This window comes from Patiria miniata, unplaced genomic scaffold, assembly GCF_015706575.1.
Source record: "Patiria miniata isolate m_02_andy unplaced genomic scaffold, ASM1570657v1 HiC_scaffold_24, whole genome shotgun sequence".
Taxonomy (NCBI): Eukaryota; Metazoa; Echinodermata; class Asteroidea; order Valvatida; family Asterinidae; genus Patiria; species Patiria miniata.
In genome coordinates this window covers 18817259-18833018 of record NW_024037063.1, presented here as the reverse complement: position 1 = coordinate 18833018, position 15760 = coordinate 18817259, and the positions used below count along the sequence as shown (strand labels likewise).

At 40.2% G+C, this 15760-nt stretch overlaps 2 protein-coding genes across 3 annotated transcripts; one reads left to right on the top strand and one right to left on the bottom strand.

Annotated features, from left to right (window-relative positions):
- The first annotated feature begins 890 nt into the window (after positions 1-890).
- LOC119732529 (ubiquitin-conjugating enzyme E2 J2-like) lies at positions 891-8597 on the top strand. 2 transcript variants are annotated; one of them, XM_038206086.1, is made up of 6 exons: positions 891-1134; positions 1816-1977; positions 2344-2487; positions 3265-3403; positions 4668-4748; positions 5790-8597. In XM_038206086.1, exons 2-6 carry the CDS (start codon positions 1859-1861, stop codon positions 6030-6032), a joined length of 726 nt encoding a protein of 241 aa, XP_038062014.1. In that variant the 5' UTR covers positions 891-1134; positions 1816-1858; the 3' UTR covers positions 6033-8597. The 2 variants fall into 2 exon arrangements, with proteins under 2 accessions (XP_038062014.1, XP_038062013.1); XM_038206085.1 differs by having other exon boundaries at positions 891-1217.
- Positions 8598-9826: 1229 nt separating this feature from the next.
- On the bottom strand, positions 9827-14123 carry LOC119732530 (ly-6/neurotoxin-like protein 1). Its single transcript, XM_038206087.1, has 4 exons — positions 14109-14123; positions 12257-12392; positions 11644-11768; positions 9827-10651 (listed from the first exon to the last, which is right to left on the bottom strand). Exons 2-4 carry the CDS (start codon positions 12297-12299, stop codon positions 10445-10447), a joined length of 375 nt encoding a protein of 124 aa, XP_038062015.1. The 5' UTR covers positions 12300-12392; positions 14109-14123; the 3' UTR covers positions 9827-10444.
- Positions 14124-15760: the final 1637 nt, after the last annotated feature.

Sequence of the window (15760 nt, the reverse complement as noted above, 5' to 3'; positions counted from 1 at the left end):
CTTCACGCCGTCGCTGAACTAGACACACATGTACATGTACATGGTGTTCAAGTACATGTACATGTACATGCAAGTGCATGTACATGTACATGTTTAGTTTTTTATTAATCGAAATTAGGGGTGGGTGGGTGGGTCAAAATAATTTGGAAAAAAAGTCGAAATTTTAAAACATTGAAAATTCTGAATGGCCCCTTACACGGCCGTGTTTCTAGGCCTACTAAATTTTTGCACGGGACCGCTGAGTTGTTATTAGAGCGCCCCCAATGACATTTACGGACAGTTATCGGACACGCACACGACCATTGATCACCATTATGGAGATCAACGCACACGACGTACTTTACTTACGTATCTTTGGTGCAAGTACATACGTGTACATCAGGATGACCGTTTTAGCCGATTTTCGGCTAACTTTGACAGAATGTTTGCTAAAAACGAGTTTTACAGAAAATTTGACAGAATGGATTTTTCTGGCAGATTTCTGGCAGAATTCTGCAAAAATGGTTATTTGACAGAAAAACAGCAAATTTGAACAAAAGAATGTGCATTTGTTTAAAAAGGCTTCAATCCTTTCAAACATATCCTTGCATAGTGGGACAGGTTGGCTGGTCTAGGTGCTGAGGTTCGCTGGGAAACGGACTTAATTCGTTGTGGCCGGATCCATGTTTTGTCAGAAATTTACCAATAATTTCACAACATTTTTATGTGACTAAATTGTTTATTATGTAATTTGAATCTTAATTAAGGCAATACTACCAATCTGCTTGTGATTTTAAGTGTTTATAGTGTATTTCGAGTAATCTTGGGGAATTTGGCAGATGTTTGATAAATCTGACAGATTTTTGATGTGCATTTAGCAGAATTTGGCTCTGACCTTACGGTCACCCTGATATGCATTATGTACACAGTACAGTTTCACACATTTCTGGTGAAATGACGAATGTCTGCTGATGATTAAGGAAGTTACAAAACATGCTCTGTCGGCATTAAATACGGCCAAAAATAGTGTAATTCTTTTTTGTATGAGCAACTGTGTGATTGAACTAGTAGATGGAGGAGTGCTTTAGTTGGACAATTTCTTAAAACTGTTGTCAAAATAAGTCATTTTTATTTAGTGGTGCTGCAGTGTCGCCGGTGAGTTTGTCTGCTTTCTGCTTAATTCTGGTTTCTGCTTTTTCGTGCTGCTGCAGTAACGTTGCATGCAAGGCCTGCGGCAGGTTGGTTCGTGTTTTTACGAAATAGCCTACATTTTATCATTGTTTTGTTTGTTATGCAGATGGATTGTATTTGACTCTTGCATTTAATATAGGCCTACTGCTTTTGAGAAAGAATGTAGGCTTAGTAATGCGCCTATGATAATTGTTCCCCCCCCCCCCCCTCCCCCGGGCCCTGCTGCCCCACCCAAGACGTGGGGATTGTCACTTTCGAAGTGACAAAATCCCTACCCCTCGGGCAAAATTTAAATGACAATCCCCGACATACATACTTGGGCATGTTGGGTGCACTTTTTTGTTTAGTAATTGGATTTCCATGTAGTACGCCAGGTAAAAATGTAATTTGAGTGACTAAAATCCCCACCCTGGGGCATGAAAAACGTGACCAAATCCTGACATCGGACCTGGAGCAGCGGGGGGAGGGGGACGGGGGGGGGGGGGGGGGGGGACATTTGATAGGCGCATAATATCCAGATACCACTTTGTTGTGTACAATTTACAATTTCTATTGTCCAAAGTGTGGAGAATCGTGTGCATTTCTAAATTCTAACAATTATTGCCACAGCGTACAATTAATGTGTTTTTCTCTTTCATTTCCTAGAAATACAGCCAAAGATTCTGCATTTAACTTAGGTGAAATAATTATGAGCAAGCGTGTGAGTACAACAGCCACCGCACGGCTGAAACAAGATTATACAAGAATTAAAAAAGACCCAGTGCCTTATGTTACAGCTTCACCACTCCCGTCAAATATCCTAGAATGGTAAGTCTTTTGTAGTATCCCAGAAACTTTTCTTGGAAACAAGACAATGCAAGCCTGGTAAATGTGGTCGCAGATTCCGGGAATTCTTTACATTGGCTTAAATCTCGCGAGAGGCACATACCATAACATAGCTAGAGGGGTGTTTAAAAAAACATGAAGTAAAACTGTTGAACAAAATCGCTGGAAATTTATAATTTTTGACCTGTTTTGACTTTTTGACCGGTTTTTAAAGGGTATTTATGGATGGGAATAAATATGTATTTGGCCGGTATTAAACAAGTTAATTAAATTAGTTTTTGTTCTTTAAAATGCATGTCTTTTGGTTTCACGTTTTGCCTTTTACTTTTTTTTTCATTTTTTTTTCAGGCACTACTTAGTAAGGGGTCCTGAGGGAACGCCGTACGAAGGGGGCTTGTACCACGGCAAACTTGTCTTCCCGCGAGAATTCCCGTTTAAGCCGCCAAGCATCTATATGATTACACCTAACGGGAGATTCAAGTGTAACACAAGGTAAATGTTAAAAGGTGCACAGTATCATTTGCTTTTCATGTATTTTGTTCATTTCCAATAAGAGCACCACTCAAAATCCAAAGACGAATGTTCAAAACCTAGCCTGTTGAAGTTTCAGGTCAGTAAAAAGCCATGCACATTCATTTGATCACGAAACACAAAATTGTCCAATATAACACTCTTTTATTTCCAAAAATCAGTCAATTGACTGATCGTTGGAAATCAACTACATTTCTTCATTTCTTCTAGGTGACAGCAAGCTTCAAGCCAGACGGAAAATTTCATGGGATGTTTAGTACCAGTACGATCTCTAACCCTCCTATGCAAACATACATTCTCTGCCAAGTTTAAAACAATGAAATGACTGTTTTCAACAGTTAAGAGCTCCCAGCCTACATAAAGCAGGATTGACTGGCTGTGACTGTTACGTAACTTGTTACAGCCACACTTTGACTGTAGTTGATTGACAAGCCAGCTGTGCCTACCACTTGCCTGCTTTTGTCCCTTGACTGGATTTGACTAGTCACAGTGCTTGCTGGAAATATGATAAGACTTTTGGTGAGCCTGTGTAAAAGGCATGGCAGGGGAAGAAGATTGATTGTTTGACTCTCTGTGACTGTTCAGATAGCAGGAGGGTTAATCCAGGTAAATTTATTGATAATAATTTGGTAGGTTACTTTTGGGATAAATGCAAATAATCCTATATGAAGCAGGATTGCGGAAAACTATTAAAATGGTTTAAAGGATATTTATAAATTCTCTTACATTTTGTTACAGGTTATGTTTGTCAATAAGTGATTTTCACCCCGACACTTGGAATCCAGCCTGGTCCGTGTCGACGATCCTAACCGGTCTCCTCAGCTTTATGGTCGAAAAGAATCCGACACTCGGCAGTATAGAAACCTCCGATTACACGGTACGTTATTGACAAGACTAGGCGAGCCTATGTAAAGCTGGTCCCAGAGTACACAAAATTCTATTCTATTGAAGAGCTGGAAGTCTTCGTGCATCTGGTCTACACAATGGGCGGACTTAGCCCGTTCATTGGTGTTACGGGGTAGTCCTATACGATAGCACTGCTCGACTCACAAGTGACAGTCAGTCAGTTAGTGAGATAGGTACAAAGTCACCCTCGTCCCCAGGATGTCGAGCAGTACGCGCCCACCACTATACCAGTTCTCTCACCCTGGTATTAGATCATTTGCAAAACACTTATGCAAATGACGAATAGTCTGGTGCCTGCCTGTGCGTTATATTAGCGTTTGTTTTTGTATGTGGTGTCTGGGGTAAAAACAGAATCAATTTGTTGTACCGTGAGTTAAGAAAACATGAAAGTTAAAATGTTACAATCGTCCACCAATGTGCAGTTTCACATTTCATATTAATGTGAGTAAATTGGAAAGGAAAGGAGTATTTTTGAGAAGGCGTGGACGTTGTAATTACGATGATAGTCAAAACACGTAATGCATGTTGGAAATTAAACACCAAGTACATGATATAAATCCAATATTAGCCAATTGCGGTATCGAATCAGGATACAGGAAGAAAGTTTCCTATCCAGGGCTTACTATTGGAAACGAGGTTGGAAATAAAGTAAGCACTGGGGACGAGGTTGGTACAAAGTGAACTCTAGTCTGGCCCTCGGGGACCAGCACAAATATGGTTCATTTGAATGAACTTCGTGGGCAAGTTCGCGCAAGAAGTATTGTTGACCAATGGTTAACCATAGTTCGACTAAAGTTAGCCCGAACTCTGTCTAGTCGACGGTGTTTGACTACGCTAGTCGACCATTTGGACCAATCTACTGGGGCTGGTTGCATCGCTGGTAACCAATAGCCCTGTGCATTCATAACGTACAGCAGAGAGCCAGGATCCAAGAGTTTTGCGATGACATTTTGACCAGCGTTTGACTAGAGACGTTCGCACGTTGCTATCAGTGCGCAGGGGTAAGGTACGTCACAAATCAACCACTAGTCGACTAATGGTCCTTGCCCGAACTTGGCCCTAGTTGTCTCTATGTTTTGTAACTGTATCATTTGTTGCAAAATTACTCAATGAAAAAGGACTCATCTGCCAGATTGCTCAAATTGTTTTTCCTTTTGGGGTTGCTAACGAAAATCGTGTTAAACATGTAATGTTCTTTCATCTGTTCTTTTTTTGATGTCTTTTCTCTGTTGTAGAAGCGACAACTTGCAGTCCAGAGTGGCCCATTTAACGTCAAGAACCAGACATTTTGTGAATTGTTTCCAGACGTTGCATTGGTGAGTAGGAGCCCGGTCGCGGATATTGTTCCATGCCTTCGGCTCAGGCCATTATCAGTGTCCAGACCCCAAGTTAGTTGTAGACGTACTTGTTTACTACCGGCCAAGCATGTATTTATTTCCTTTATTGTGGATTGGCAATGCCAAGGCCCTGAATAGTTGGAGTAAAGAGGCTGTACAATAAACAGTGGTATAGGCTGGATGCCTGCCAAAGTATACATGCATAAAACAAGGAACATCCTGAATCCTCCAAAATGGATGTTTTTTGGGCAAAACCAGCCAGAGCCTCAATCCTCCAATTTCATCCAGCCTCAGTTGGGGCCTGCTAAACCTGGATCTTCCATTATCCTCCAGAGGCAAAATCCTGTTACACCTTCAATCCTGCAAAATCCTGCAGTGCTTTGATTTTCAAAGGCCTTCAATCCTTCAAAATCCTCCATTAATCCTAAATTGCCAGACGCAACACAGGTGAAAAAGTCTGGTGCACTTTGATGCATTCAGCTACCAACACCAGTGCATGAACGGCCGCTTCTGAGACAATGAGAGCTAGTCCCATAGAACAATGCCACAGTTGTATCCTACCGCATTCGGTGACCACAGACTCTGTGTCAGTTTGGCCTTGAGACTTTGGGCCTGATGGATTTTGCTGCACTGGGCAGGCTTGTCATTTAGACGAGTGTTGCATGTTGCAGTGTTTGGCAGGGTTTTTAGCCAAAATACTCTGGAGGGGTTTGGGTTAAGCAAAGAGGATTTTGGAGGAATTGGGAAGGTTAGGGTTAAACAGCAGTAATTCTCAACGTTCTTACAAAAGGTTCGTGTACATGCATTCTGCAAAATACCTGCTGGAATACTTTTCCACGTACATGAACGGGAACGCAAAGCTTCCAGCACGTGTTGCTTTAAGCGTTTAGCAAAATGTGTAACTTGACCTCTCTAATGCTGGCAAAATGTCGTGAATTGATCATGCACGGAGTGAATTATCTCTAGAAATTCATCACTGTCGCCCTTGTACTAAGCGTCTCTTTTTTTCCCGTCCAACAGGAAGTACGAGAAACCATCAGGCGACGCGAAGAGGAGATCAGACAAAGCACCGAGTCGGCCTCGTTAAGAGGTCAATCCTCAAGACAGGCCAACACGCAGGACGGCCAGCTGCCGTTGCCTCACCAAGGCCCCCAGGGCATTGTGGGAAGCACGCTGGCCAACGTGCTAGTCATCGTAGGCTTTGCCGCGTTTGCCTACACGGTGAAATACGTACTGAAGAGCATCGCGCACACAGATGATTGATATGTAAGTTGTAACATATGTGAGAGCCAACCATATGAAAGTGTTTCCTTTACTTACGGCACACAGGAATATTTGGAATTAGGGACCGTCCATAAAGTATGTACGCACAAAATCTTGACTTTTTAGGCCCCCCCCCCCCCCCCGACTTCATGCATACCTATACAGAAACTGTGCATGTATGTTTACAGTAAAAAGCACTGCAAATGCGCTATGCTTGCCGGCTAATTGAAGCACTCGTTTTATTGGTGATTGTGTGAATTAGGTTATTGAACTTACCACACGAGGGACATTTAAAACCAACGGTAGTGTCGTGGATAGAGGGCAGGGTTTTGAGATTTTTTTGTGGGAAATTGTGGGGTAAAATGATGACGTCGACATAATGCTGCGACACAAAAATAAAGATAGTAATCACAGTGACGCACCGTGAATGCGCAAAACCACATTGATTCACATTGCATGAAGTGTACAAAATGCATACAAAAATTATAATTACCGAAAATAGGACCATAGCGAGACATTCCCATAGACTTGTGCGCAAAATTTTTCAAACTTAAATGTGCCCTAACCCAATATTCCCTTGTCCTTTTGCAGCGAATTTCGGTATGTTTACTAATTAGACCACGAGCAACAAATATAACCCGATTGCGACATTAAAATTTTGCCTCCCTAATGACCGGTGTCTCCCTATTGTCGAAGAAATTACAATAATGTGTCTCCCTAATGCTACATTTGTAGTTATTGCATTTTCTACCAAGAGATGCTGTTCAAATTTCAAAAGAATATTGTCATTAGATGTAAGGTTGCAGAAAAGAAATTGACTCTAACTGCTTCACCAAAACTAAAGAGGGGCTCGTATCACAATCGCCTTTTTTATCATGTCGCAGTTTAATGAGCTCGGAAGGCGTTGTCTGGTGGTGGCTCTGGGAAGATAAATGTAAATGGTGTGAAGGGTACAGTGTTATAAGATTTTTGATGTATTAAAGCTGGTCCTGGTAGTTATTAAAATTGAGAAAGTACATTGATTTTATGACAATATGTTAAAAGCAAATTATCGCTCTGCGTACATAGTATATACGCATTGGCTTGGACCCCCGTGTACGCTTGGCGTATGCAATGTTAACAACCACCCTTTCCCCCCTACCTTCACATACTTTATGGATGGCCCCCTTACCTGAAAATGTACCAACCAATTGAACGAGAAAATCCTTGCTCAAAGGGAAGATAAGACTGGTACCATATACCTTGTGACATTATTCCTCCTGAAATGGTATCATTCGGAAGAAAGCAAAAACTAAATGATCCAATGTACCTTTAAAGGAAGAGTATATCATATGCCGTTTGTGGGTTTTTTTTTTTCGTTTGAAACAACAAAAGTGCTCAAAATCTAAACAAGGGTGCTCAACAACTAACCTGATGAGGTTTTGGCTCAGTGAATGCTGTATATTCTGAAAAAAATATATATTCTAGGATCTTGATTTCAATTCAAAAGGACATACATTGTAGACATCACATTCCTGCTAGTTGGGCTCAAAACCACAACTTGTCAGTGATTTCAAGTTGAAAACACCAAATTGCTAGGACGTTGTATACAGCATCAATCTGTTTAAGTGTGTCTAATGCGTAAAATGCTATTTTGTAATTCCAATAGGACTGCATTGTAAGACTCAAATTGTGTTTGCTGACAACGTGAAAATTCTTCTTCTAAGGGTTTCAGTAGAACATTTTCAATGTCCTTCGTAAATAATATTGCAACCACTTAATAATATGCGACAATTAAGACATGTCAAAGTACTATTTAGCAAACTTTACGGAATTTGACAGTGGTAAAGATGGACGCAGTGGATTTTATACTCAACGCAAATGTTAAAGCAAGCAGTTTTATGCACATACTTAGCCGTGTAGAAACATTTTGCAAACTGACTTCAACAATCATGCTTCTTGTATCAGTTTAATGGGGAGAATTTCAATCTTTTTTTGAGAATTAATCCTTCTTTTTTTTTACATATAGACTTTTGTGGGATGTTTATTCAAGATTTATAGTGTGCAGTTTATCTACTGTGTATTTTTAAGTTTGTTTTTAAACACTTTCGTTTTTCAGAATTTTATTACTCTCAAAAATTAATACCAAACAGACGCATTCAAATAGTGTGCATCGGAACCGTTGATGTCAGGAATCAGTTCCAGATTATGGGATCGGGTACCCGTAACCAACTTTACAAATTACTCAGTATACCTTCACAGACAATGAAAAAGAAAGGTTTTGAATGTCATTTGTGGGGAATTTCTCAATAAAAACCAGGCTACATGGAAAAACAATCCACATTTCACGTAGACGGGGCTCGCGAAAGTTCACTGTACACACAGTATCTTTCTGTATTTAACGCATCGATGTGGTAGTTAGTATAATATCGGGACAACCTTTTAGTTTAACCCTAATTTACCTGAATCCATCAAAATCCACAACCCTGTTTTGGAGGATTTCGGTGGAATCAGGATACCTCCATATTGAATAAGCTGGGGGAATTTGATGGATTCAGGACAGTAAGCCTGGTGGTTCTGCAGGATTTTGATGGATTCAAGATACCTCCATATTGAGTAGTTGGGGGACTTTGATGCATTCAGGATCTCAACAGTTTAACTCCTTAGCTACATGTTTGGCATGTACGAGGTATATGTACTACACTGGTGGATTCTGATGGACTCACTTGTGGATTCTGTTGGACTAGAGGACAGGGACATTTTTTGGCATGACAAAATTGATGGATTTTGGTGGATTCAGGATACTTTCTAGTAAAAGTGCTCAAGGGTTTAGGGTTAATGAACAATCTGAACAGCAACTTCCGAGATTTGAACTATTGGTTGGGTTTCTTTAATGGGTACCTGTGTGGTTATTTTTCAATCGGGTATCCGTTTTTGGGTTGTTCTTTTCAATCGGGTACCCGGTTCCTGTACTACCCGTAAATGTACACCTCTAATTCAAAATAGGCATTTTTGCCTCTTTTGACTAAAAAGGCGAGTTCTACTATCAAACTATTTTTCAGCGTCTTTTTATCGGAAGAATGGCATCACAGCAACGGTTGTGGGAAACTGATTTAACTATTTGTCCTGCTTGTTGTGAAGCTTGTTTTGAGATTTATTCATGGAATTTTCAGTTATTTTCAATTGTCAGTCCGTTTTGACCATTTACATGTTTAAATTCAAGGAAAGAACACAAAAAGCTGTCACATTTTTCTTTTTTGGCCCTTTTTAGTCACGCAGCGAAGTTTGCGTATTTTTGGTTCATTTTTCTTATTTACTTTTTTGATTTCTGTACAAATATGTAAATTAGTTTACATCGATAAAGTGTACGTTGAATGTGAATAAAACATGAATAGTAACAGGAATAAGGTATAGTTGCTGTTTTGGGGAATTTTAATGTCTCTATGTCGTCCATCAACTTCTTTTATTTTTTTGGAATTCGTCCATTTTTGCCGGCCCCAACTCGCATTCAACAAAAAGTAGCTGTAATCTGAAAACACTACCATCAAGATTCAAATTCCATTCAAGTAAAATTTATTTCACTCTTTCACTGAATTACAACTCATGCAATTCTTACAAAACATTTATTAAAAACCTTAAATTAAGGAAATTTGTTAATTTTTGTCCCTTGAAGGGAGCAATTAATTGTATTTTTTTTTAAATTTTATTTTCATTTCAGCCATAAGTCTGGGCATCATTTTCAGCAGTTGATTTTCTTTTCAATGACAAATTTTCATTTTTCAATTCAATTTGTAAAGAATTGTATAGAATATCCATTTGAAATAAATTCCCCCCTGTTTATTTTCTTTTTCAAATAATACAAAACTACAAAGAAAGAACTTCGGTAGGAAGTAATCTAGTGTCAAAAGGCCAAGTACATGTATACTGTGACTGTCATTCAGATAAATAATCTTCACGCGACAGGTTCACAGACATACACTGTTATTGCCAAATATGAAATGAGTTCTTTAACATTAACCTCAAATTCTCAATCATTTATTGAAACTTCATTACATTTGATTCTTGTACACAAGTAATATGATCTTGTAAGGCAGATGAGTATGTTGATCCACCACTTTTTCCATATTTGGTCATTTGGGGTTGGCCCTGAAAAGCTGAATGGAAGCTGAAGATGAGTAATTGCATAGACACAATAAACTTTGCAAAGTAATGAGATGCAGAATGTTTTAATTCCCCGTTACATATTTGGTCATTTAGGGTTGGCCCCTCAAAAGCTGAATAAACTTTGCAAAGTAATGAGATGTAAAATATTTTAATACCCTGTTATTAATCTTAATGTAGCAATGTTTCAACTTGGGTGTTTCTGAAAGTTCAAAAGTTTTGTAAGAATGTTTCTGAAAACAAATATTTTTAAAAATCACGTCAAGCTGTTGTTAAGCAGATAGTTTCAGAACTGCTGTAACCATGGCAACCATCACGGACAGACTGAAGGTGACGGATCCTGCTCCGTTGCAGTTGTCGCTTTGGCAACAGTAGGTGCAGCCTTCGATTCCGAACAAGGAGAGGCAAGCCTCGGAGCACGCCTCGCTGCAGCTACGGGTGATGGACGTCAATTCACCACTCACCTTGGATACGACTTTCTGAAAAGTAAAACATGGCATAATTTTTTTCATTCTTCACTGGATTTTTAGTTTATTTTGTAATTTTTGTGAGCTTTTATATTATATCAGGGTTCCCAGCAACTCCGGGAATCGGGGGGAAACCCTGAAAATGAATTTCCATTTAAGAAAACTCAGCGAATTTGGGGGAAAACAACACCAACAAATCAGGGAGACTCAGAAGAATCTGACAGTGCCCCAGAAGGGAATGTTGTTTGCCAGTTTGGTGACAGTGTATGTGCTTTGTGTCCAAGTTTTGTCCATTGACTGACTGGCTATGGTGGCTTTTTAGTGTTTATGCAGTGGGAATATTACACACCTCTCCAGACAAGAACTATTGGCTGTGCTACACCACCTCTTGACTTCCCAGCAACCTCGTTGAAGTGTCAATAATATTTCTCATGGAATGTTGGACATTTCTCAGTGTGGCCTCGTGGTTGGGGTTCATGACTCATGATCAGACGGTCAGGGGTTTGAATCCAGCTGCTGGCCATATGTTGTGTCCTTGGGCAAGCCACTTCACCCCCACTTGCCTCTCTCCACCCAGGAGTATAAATGGGTACCGGCATTAGCTGGGGAGCAACCTGCGATGGACTGGCATCCCATCCAGGGGGAATAGAAAAATTATCTGTTGTTTTATGTACAGGATCCTGCTGCCTGTGATATGTTGTTTCCTTGGGCAAGCCACTTTACCCCCACTTGCCTTTCCCCACCCAGGGGTATAAATGGGTACTGGCATTAGCTGGGGAGCAACCTGCGATCAACTGGCATCCCATCCAGGGGGAATAGAAATACTCTCAGTCATTCCATGCCAAGGAAACCGGATATAAATGCCGGCCTGAAGAGCATAATGCTCGTGACAGACTTAGGTCAATAACCTTAGATTTTTGTCTGTTTATGCTCCCCAAATAGCGTCATTACAGTGGCCTCATTTGCTCAACCACAATGCCTGCTGGTGTTAATGTCGGACATACCAAGCAGTAGGTTCCTTGACATGTTTCGCTGGAGTTACCATTGCTGGTGAAGGGATCCTTGCATTCCTCACCCATCGTACCTGACACATAGCTGCAGAAGTGGCACTCTGTCGCAAACAGGTAACCTGTAGAACGGAAGACATACAAACGCAGCATCACAACACCGACATTCCAAGCTACTTTTAAACTCTTTTTAAAGAGACGCTAAAGCAAAGGATATCAACTGAACTTCCCGCCCCCAAAAACTAACACGAAAAAGCAAGGTTTGAAATGTAGGTTTTCATAGGTCTTGAAAGTTTCACTTCACAGCCTGGGGTAGTCCTATACAATGGCACTGCCCGGTTCAGTCTTGAGATAGGTCAAAGGGGATATTATAGGTTTGCCTTCTGCAACCAGCAAAACAAGAAAATGAAATCAAAATCGAACAGTAATCGCAAATGAAGTTAAAGTCAGCACTACAACACTATTTTTCATGGACACCCCCCCCCCCCAAATCTCTCAACCATGAAGTGAAAGCTATGTAGATTAAGGTCAAAACCGAATATTGAATTTAAATGGATTGGAAGCGAGAACTAGAAGATAGGGTCAAGAAAGTTTTGGTTCGCCGTCTTACCGACTGAGGCCAGCAGAATTCCGGTAATCAACAGAAACTTCATGATGTTGATGCTATTCAAGTCGTGGGTCTAGATGATAAACTAGCCGAAAATTTGATACAGACTGAAGGACTGTCTCAGTGCTTGCTTGATAACCTGACCGAGAATGGAACAGTTGAATAATTTAAACAGTTAAATTAGCTCAATTAATGTAGTGTGCCCAGATTAGGCTTCAGGCCTAGGCTAGGCCATATAGCCACATAGGCCCTAGGCCTATTGAAATAGGGCCTAGGCCTAATTCAAATACTAATGTTGATGCAAGTTTATCTAGCTTTTACTCACTGGTAACTACACTTGTTGTTTATGACGTGATTTGAAGAGTTCATGAAATGTTTCATTCAAAGATTGATTCTGTCAGATTCTAGGCTTATTTAAGCTCAGAAAAAAAAAATTATTTATAAAAGTAGCATTCCCCCCCCCCCCCCCCCCCTGTCTGGCTAGGCCCGGTCTGGGGCTAGGCTACATGGAAAACAGAAAATCGACAGTAGCCCGAGTGAGTAGGCCCGCCTACAGTGTGCACACAAAACCAAAACTGCAGTTAATTGTGATTTTGATTGTGATGTCAAAATGTCTTAAAGTTAAACCCTCACTCTTTTTCAGATAGGCCTAGGCCCTAGGCCTAAGGCCTATTTGGCCTTTAGGCCTAATTTTATTCATGATCAATGTCAATGAACACTGATCATGCTGATGAACGAAGAGGCAGACGGCATTCAATATTCAACATTCGCAAATTTTGATTTTGAACAAAGCAGGCGGCTAGGCCCTGGTTTAGGGCTAGTAAATATTGAGGGGGAAAGACTTTACGTTAAGATTAGAAGAAGCTAGGGCCCAACGTATTCAACAGCCCCCTTTTTTAATGAAAACTTATGAACAAAAGGCAGACAACCATGACAATGTTCATTTCAACATTCCAAAAAAAAATCTTGAACTTTAAACAAATGCAAAGGCTAACGTTACTTTAGGCCTAAAAACTGAGCCTGAGGCGCGGAGAGACTTAACCGACGTTAAGCATGTTATTGTTAAGATTTAGATTAGACGTTAGGCATAGCCGCATAGCCATAGCATAGGCATAGCCAAAGGTTGGTTCAAGTCAACATTTGCAAAATGTATATCAATCATACTTGTCATAGCCTACACTTTAGGCTAACATAACAGAAACAGTAACACTGACAGTAACACTTCAACTTGCTGGGACCCAACTTAACAAAAGTTAGGCCTAGGCCTAGGCCCTACTTAGTACTTTTGAGTTTGAACTTTAAGTTGAAGAACGATGGCTAACTGGCCAATGCCTAGCTCTACTGAGTGGAGCGTTGAATTACGGGTACCCCTTGTACCCGTAATTCAACGCTCCACTCAGTCATGTCAGTAGAGCTAGCCAATACCAACCTTTTTACCACCAACCAAGTTTGGACATGATTGTTGGACAGTAAAACGCCATGCCGTGGCGTGGGTAGAGTTAAGCATGTTTATGCGCCCATACCTACTCATTAGGAAACTCCTAACATGCCTAACGGCTAACCGAATTGTTAAGTCTAGGCCTAGTTCGACTTCAATTTCAAGCATTTGTCAAGTTCAACATTAGGCCTAGGCTACATGTTCAAATTTGTCAACATGTTCAACGACGTCGTGTTCAATCTGACTATTTTCTAACACGTTTAAAATGCTTTAACCGCTGTCATATTCTTCCATGTTTTTAATCACCGACAAGGCTAACAAAAGAACAATCATTTCGAACAAACAATGAAAACTTTACACTGATAAAAGTGTCCAAAAAGGAAAAATTTTGGTAGACCTTCTACTGATTTGACTCACCACGTAAAATCGGCTGCTCGGTATTGGTATTTTGGGCCGAATTTCTTTAATTCCTTTAGTGTGGCTCTGACCTACGCGCACGCATTTACAAACTAATTCATGTAATTTTCGCATAACATGCACCAGTATGAGATGGATACCAAACTTGACGCGCGATAGCATTTCGCGCACAAAATATTTAGTTCTCATTGGTCATAACTTTTGAGGAAGCTAATTAATATTCATTAAAAGAATATGGCAGTAGAGGGCGCTGCATCATTATAACGGATCTATGTTCACTCTCAAAATATGAATATCCTTGTTTGTAAGTGAATATTGCGAGCATCCTGTGAATAATTTGCGCCTGGTACGCTGTCGATTTTAATGGAGGTGTATTTTCGGAGTTTTCTCAAAAAGTGTTCAATTTATTGAGCTGAAATTTCGACAAGTTAGTTTTATAATTATTGTATGGTTGCTCCATGAATCTGGGCAAAAACTTCCCTGTTTGTTGCAAAATGAATGGTACCCACGGAGTTGTAATGAATTGGACAGTTTCAGCTACCGCTTCAAAGCCAGCTGCGGTTTTACGGTAATCCGCACGTTTACCGTGCATGTATAAATGTTTGCCCTTTGATACACTTGGCGAACGATGAGATGTTCCAAACGTTTAATTTATCCCCCGGATCCATGATTTTTTTTTTTCAGTTTTACAAAAAGTTCTTAGCTGCATATGTGCCAAATTTTCGCTTTAGATAGATTAAATCGCCCAGCCAACACGTGAAATCTCTGAGCAAGAAGTTAATGATCATTGTTTGCTTTTGTTTGTTTGTTCAACCCCGTGATCATATCCCCGTCACGATTAGGATTCCAGGAATAGCTTTATGCTTTCTACGTCAAGTGGATTGAAGTTCACGTCATGCGATAAACCACGCACTTGAACTTTGAAACATAGGCGGCCTATAATGTGCACTACCTTTCTCGGTCAAAGACTGGTTCCCTGCGCGCCCGTGGCAATCTGAACGGAAATGGACCGAAACGGAGTTCGATCACCATAATTGTTATAGCCTGGACTTGTATAGACAGGACATGTTAGAGATTACGAATTTCCCATTACAGCTTCTCCATTCTAATCCCCCCCCCCCAAATCCTGAAACCTTTGTCCAAAAAATAACAAAGAGCAATTTTTGATTGTTTTTTGTTAAAAGCAAACAAAAGTTGGATGCAACTTCTATAGAAGGATGGGAGACAAAACGGATTTGGTACGACTAAAATTAAAGGCATAAGTCTGTCGGATCAGTTGCATTTATACCAAATTAATTATCAAATAGCTTAGTGTGATAAACGAAGTTACTGGTACTAAATACCCCGTGAAACTGTTCCGTCTGGTTTGCTGCAATTAAGAAGAAATCAAGAAATTGGATGTGCATGGTTTTTCAATTTTCTGGAAAAGTGCAACTAATCCACTGAGATTTCAACAGGTTAGATTGTTGTGAATAATTTTTGAGAAACGAACACAATGAATGAAAAACAGATGTATTATGTATATCCCTGTAAAACATGGCCATACAATTAGCCCAAAATAGCACCCCCCCAAAAAAAAAAGTGCCTGCACGACGCGCCATTAACTATCTCGTTAAATTAGCCCCAACGTTTTACAACTTCCATCGGCCTTT

What these genes read in the sequence shown, in the direction of transcription:
- LOC119732529 (XM_038206086.1), top strand. Translation starts at nt 1,859, where the DNA reads ATGAGCAAGCGTGTGAGTACAACAGCCACCGCACGGCTGAAACAAGAT. An exon ending in CCGTCAAATATCCTAGAATG is followed by an intron (nt 1,978 to 2,343) that starts GTAAGTCTTTTG and finishes TTTTTTTTTCAG; the next exon opens with GCACTACTTAGTAAGGGGTC. An exon ending in AGATTCAAGTGTAACACAAG is followed by an intron (nt 2,488 to 3,264) that starts GTAAATGTTAAA and finishes ATTTTGTTACAG; the next exon opens with GTTATGTTTGTCAATAAGTG.
- LOC119732530 (XM_038206087.1), bottom strand. Translation starts at nt 12,299, where the DNA reads ATGAAGTTTCTGTTGATTACCGGAATTCTGCTGGCCTCAGTCG. An exon ending in AATTCTGCTGGCCTCAGTCG is followed by an intron (nt 11,769 to 12,256) that starts GTAAGACGGCGA and finishes TCCGTTCTACAG; the next exon opens with GTTACCTGTTTGCGACAGAG. An exon ending in GTCAAGGAACCTACTGCTTG is followed by an intron (nt 10,652 to 11,643) that starts GTATGTCCGACA and finishes TTTACTTTTCAG; the next exon opens with AAAGTCGTATCCAAGGTGAG.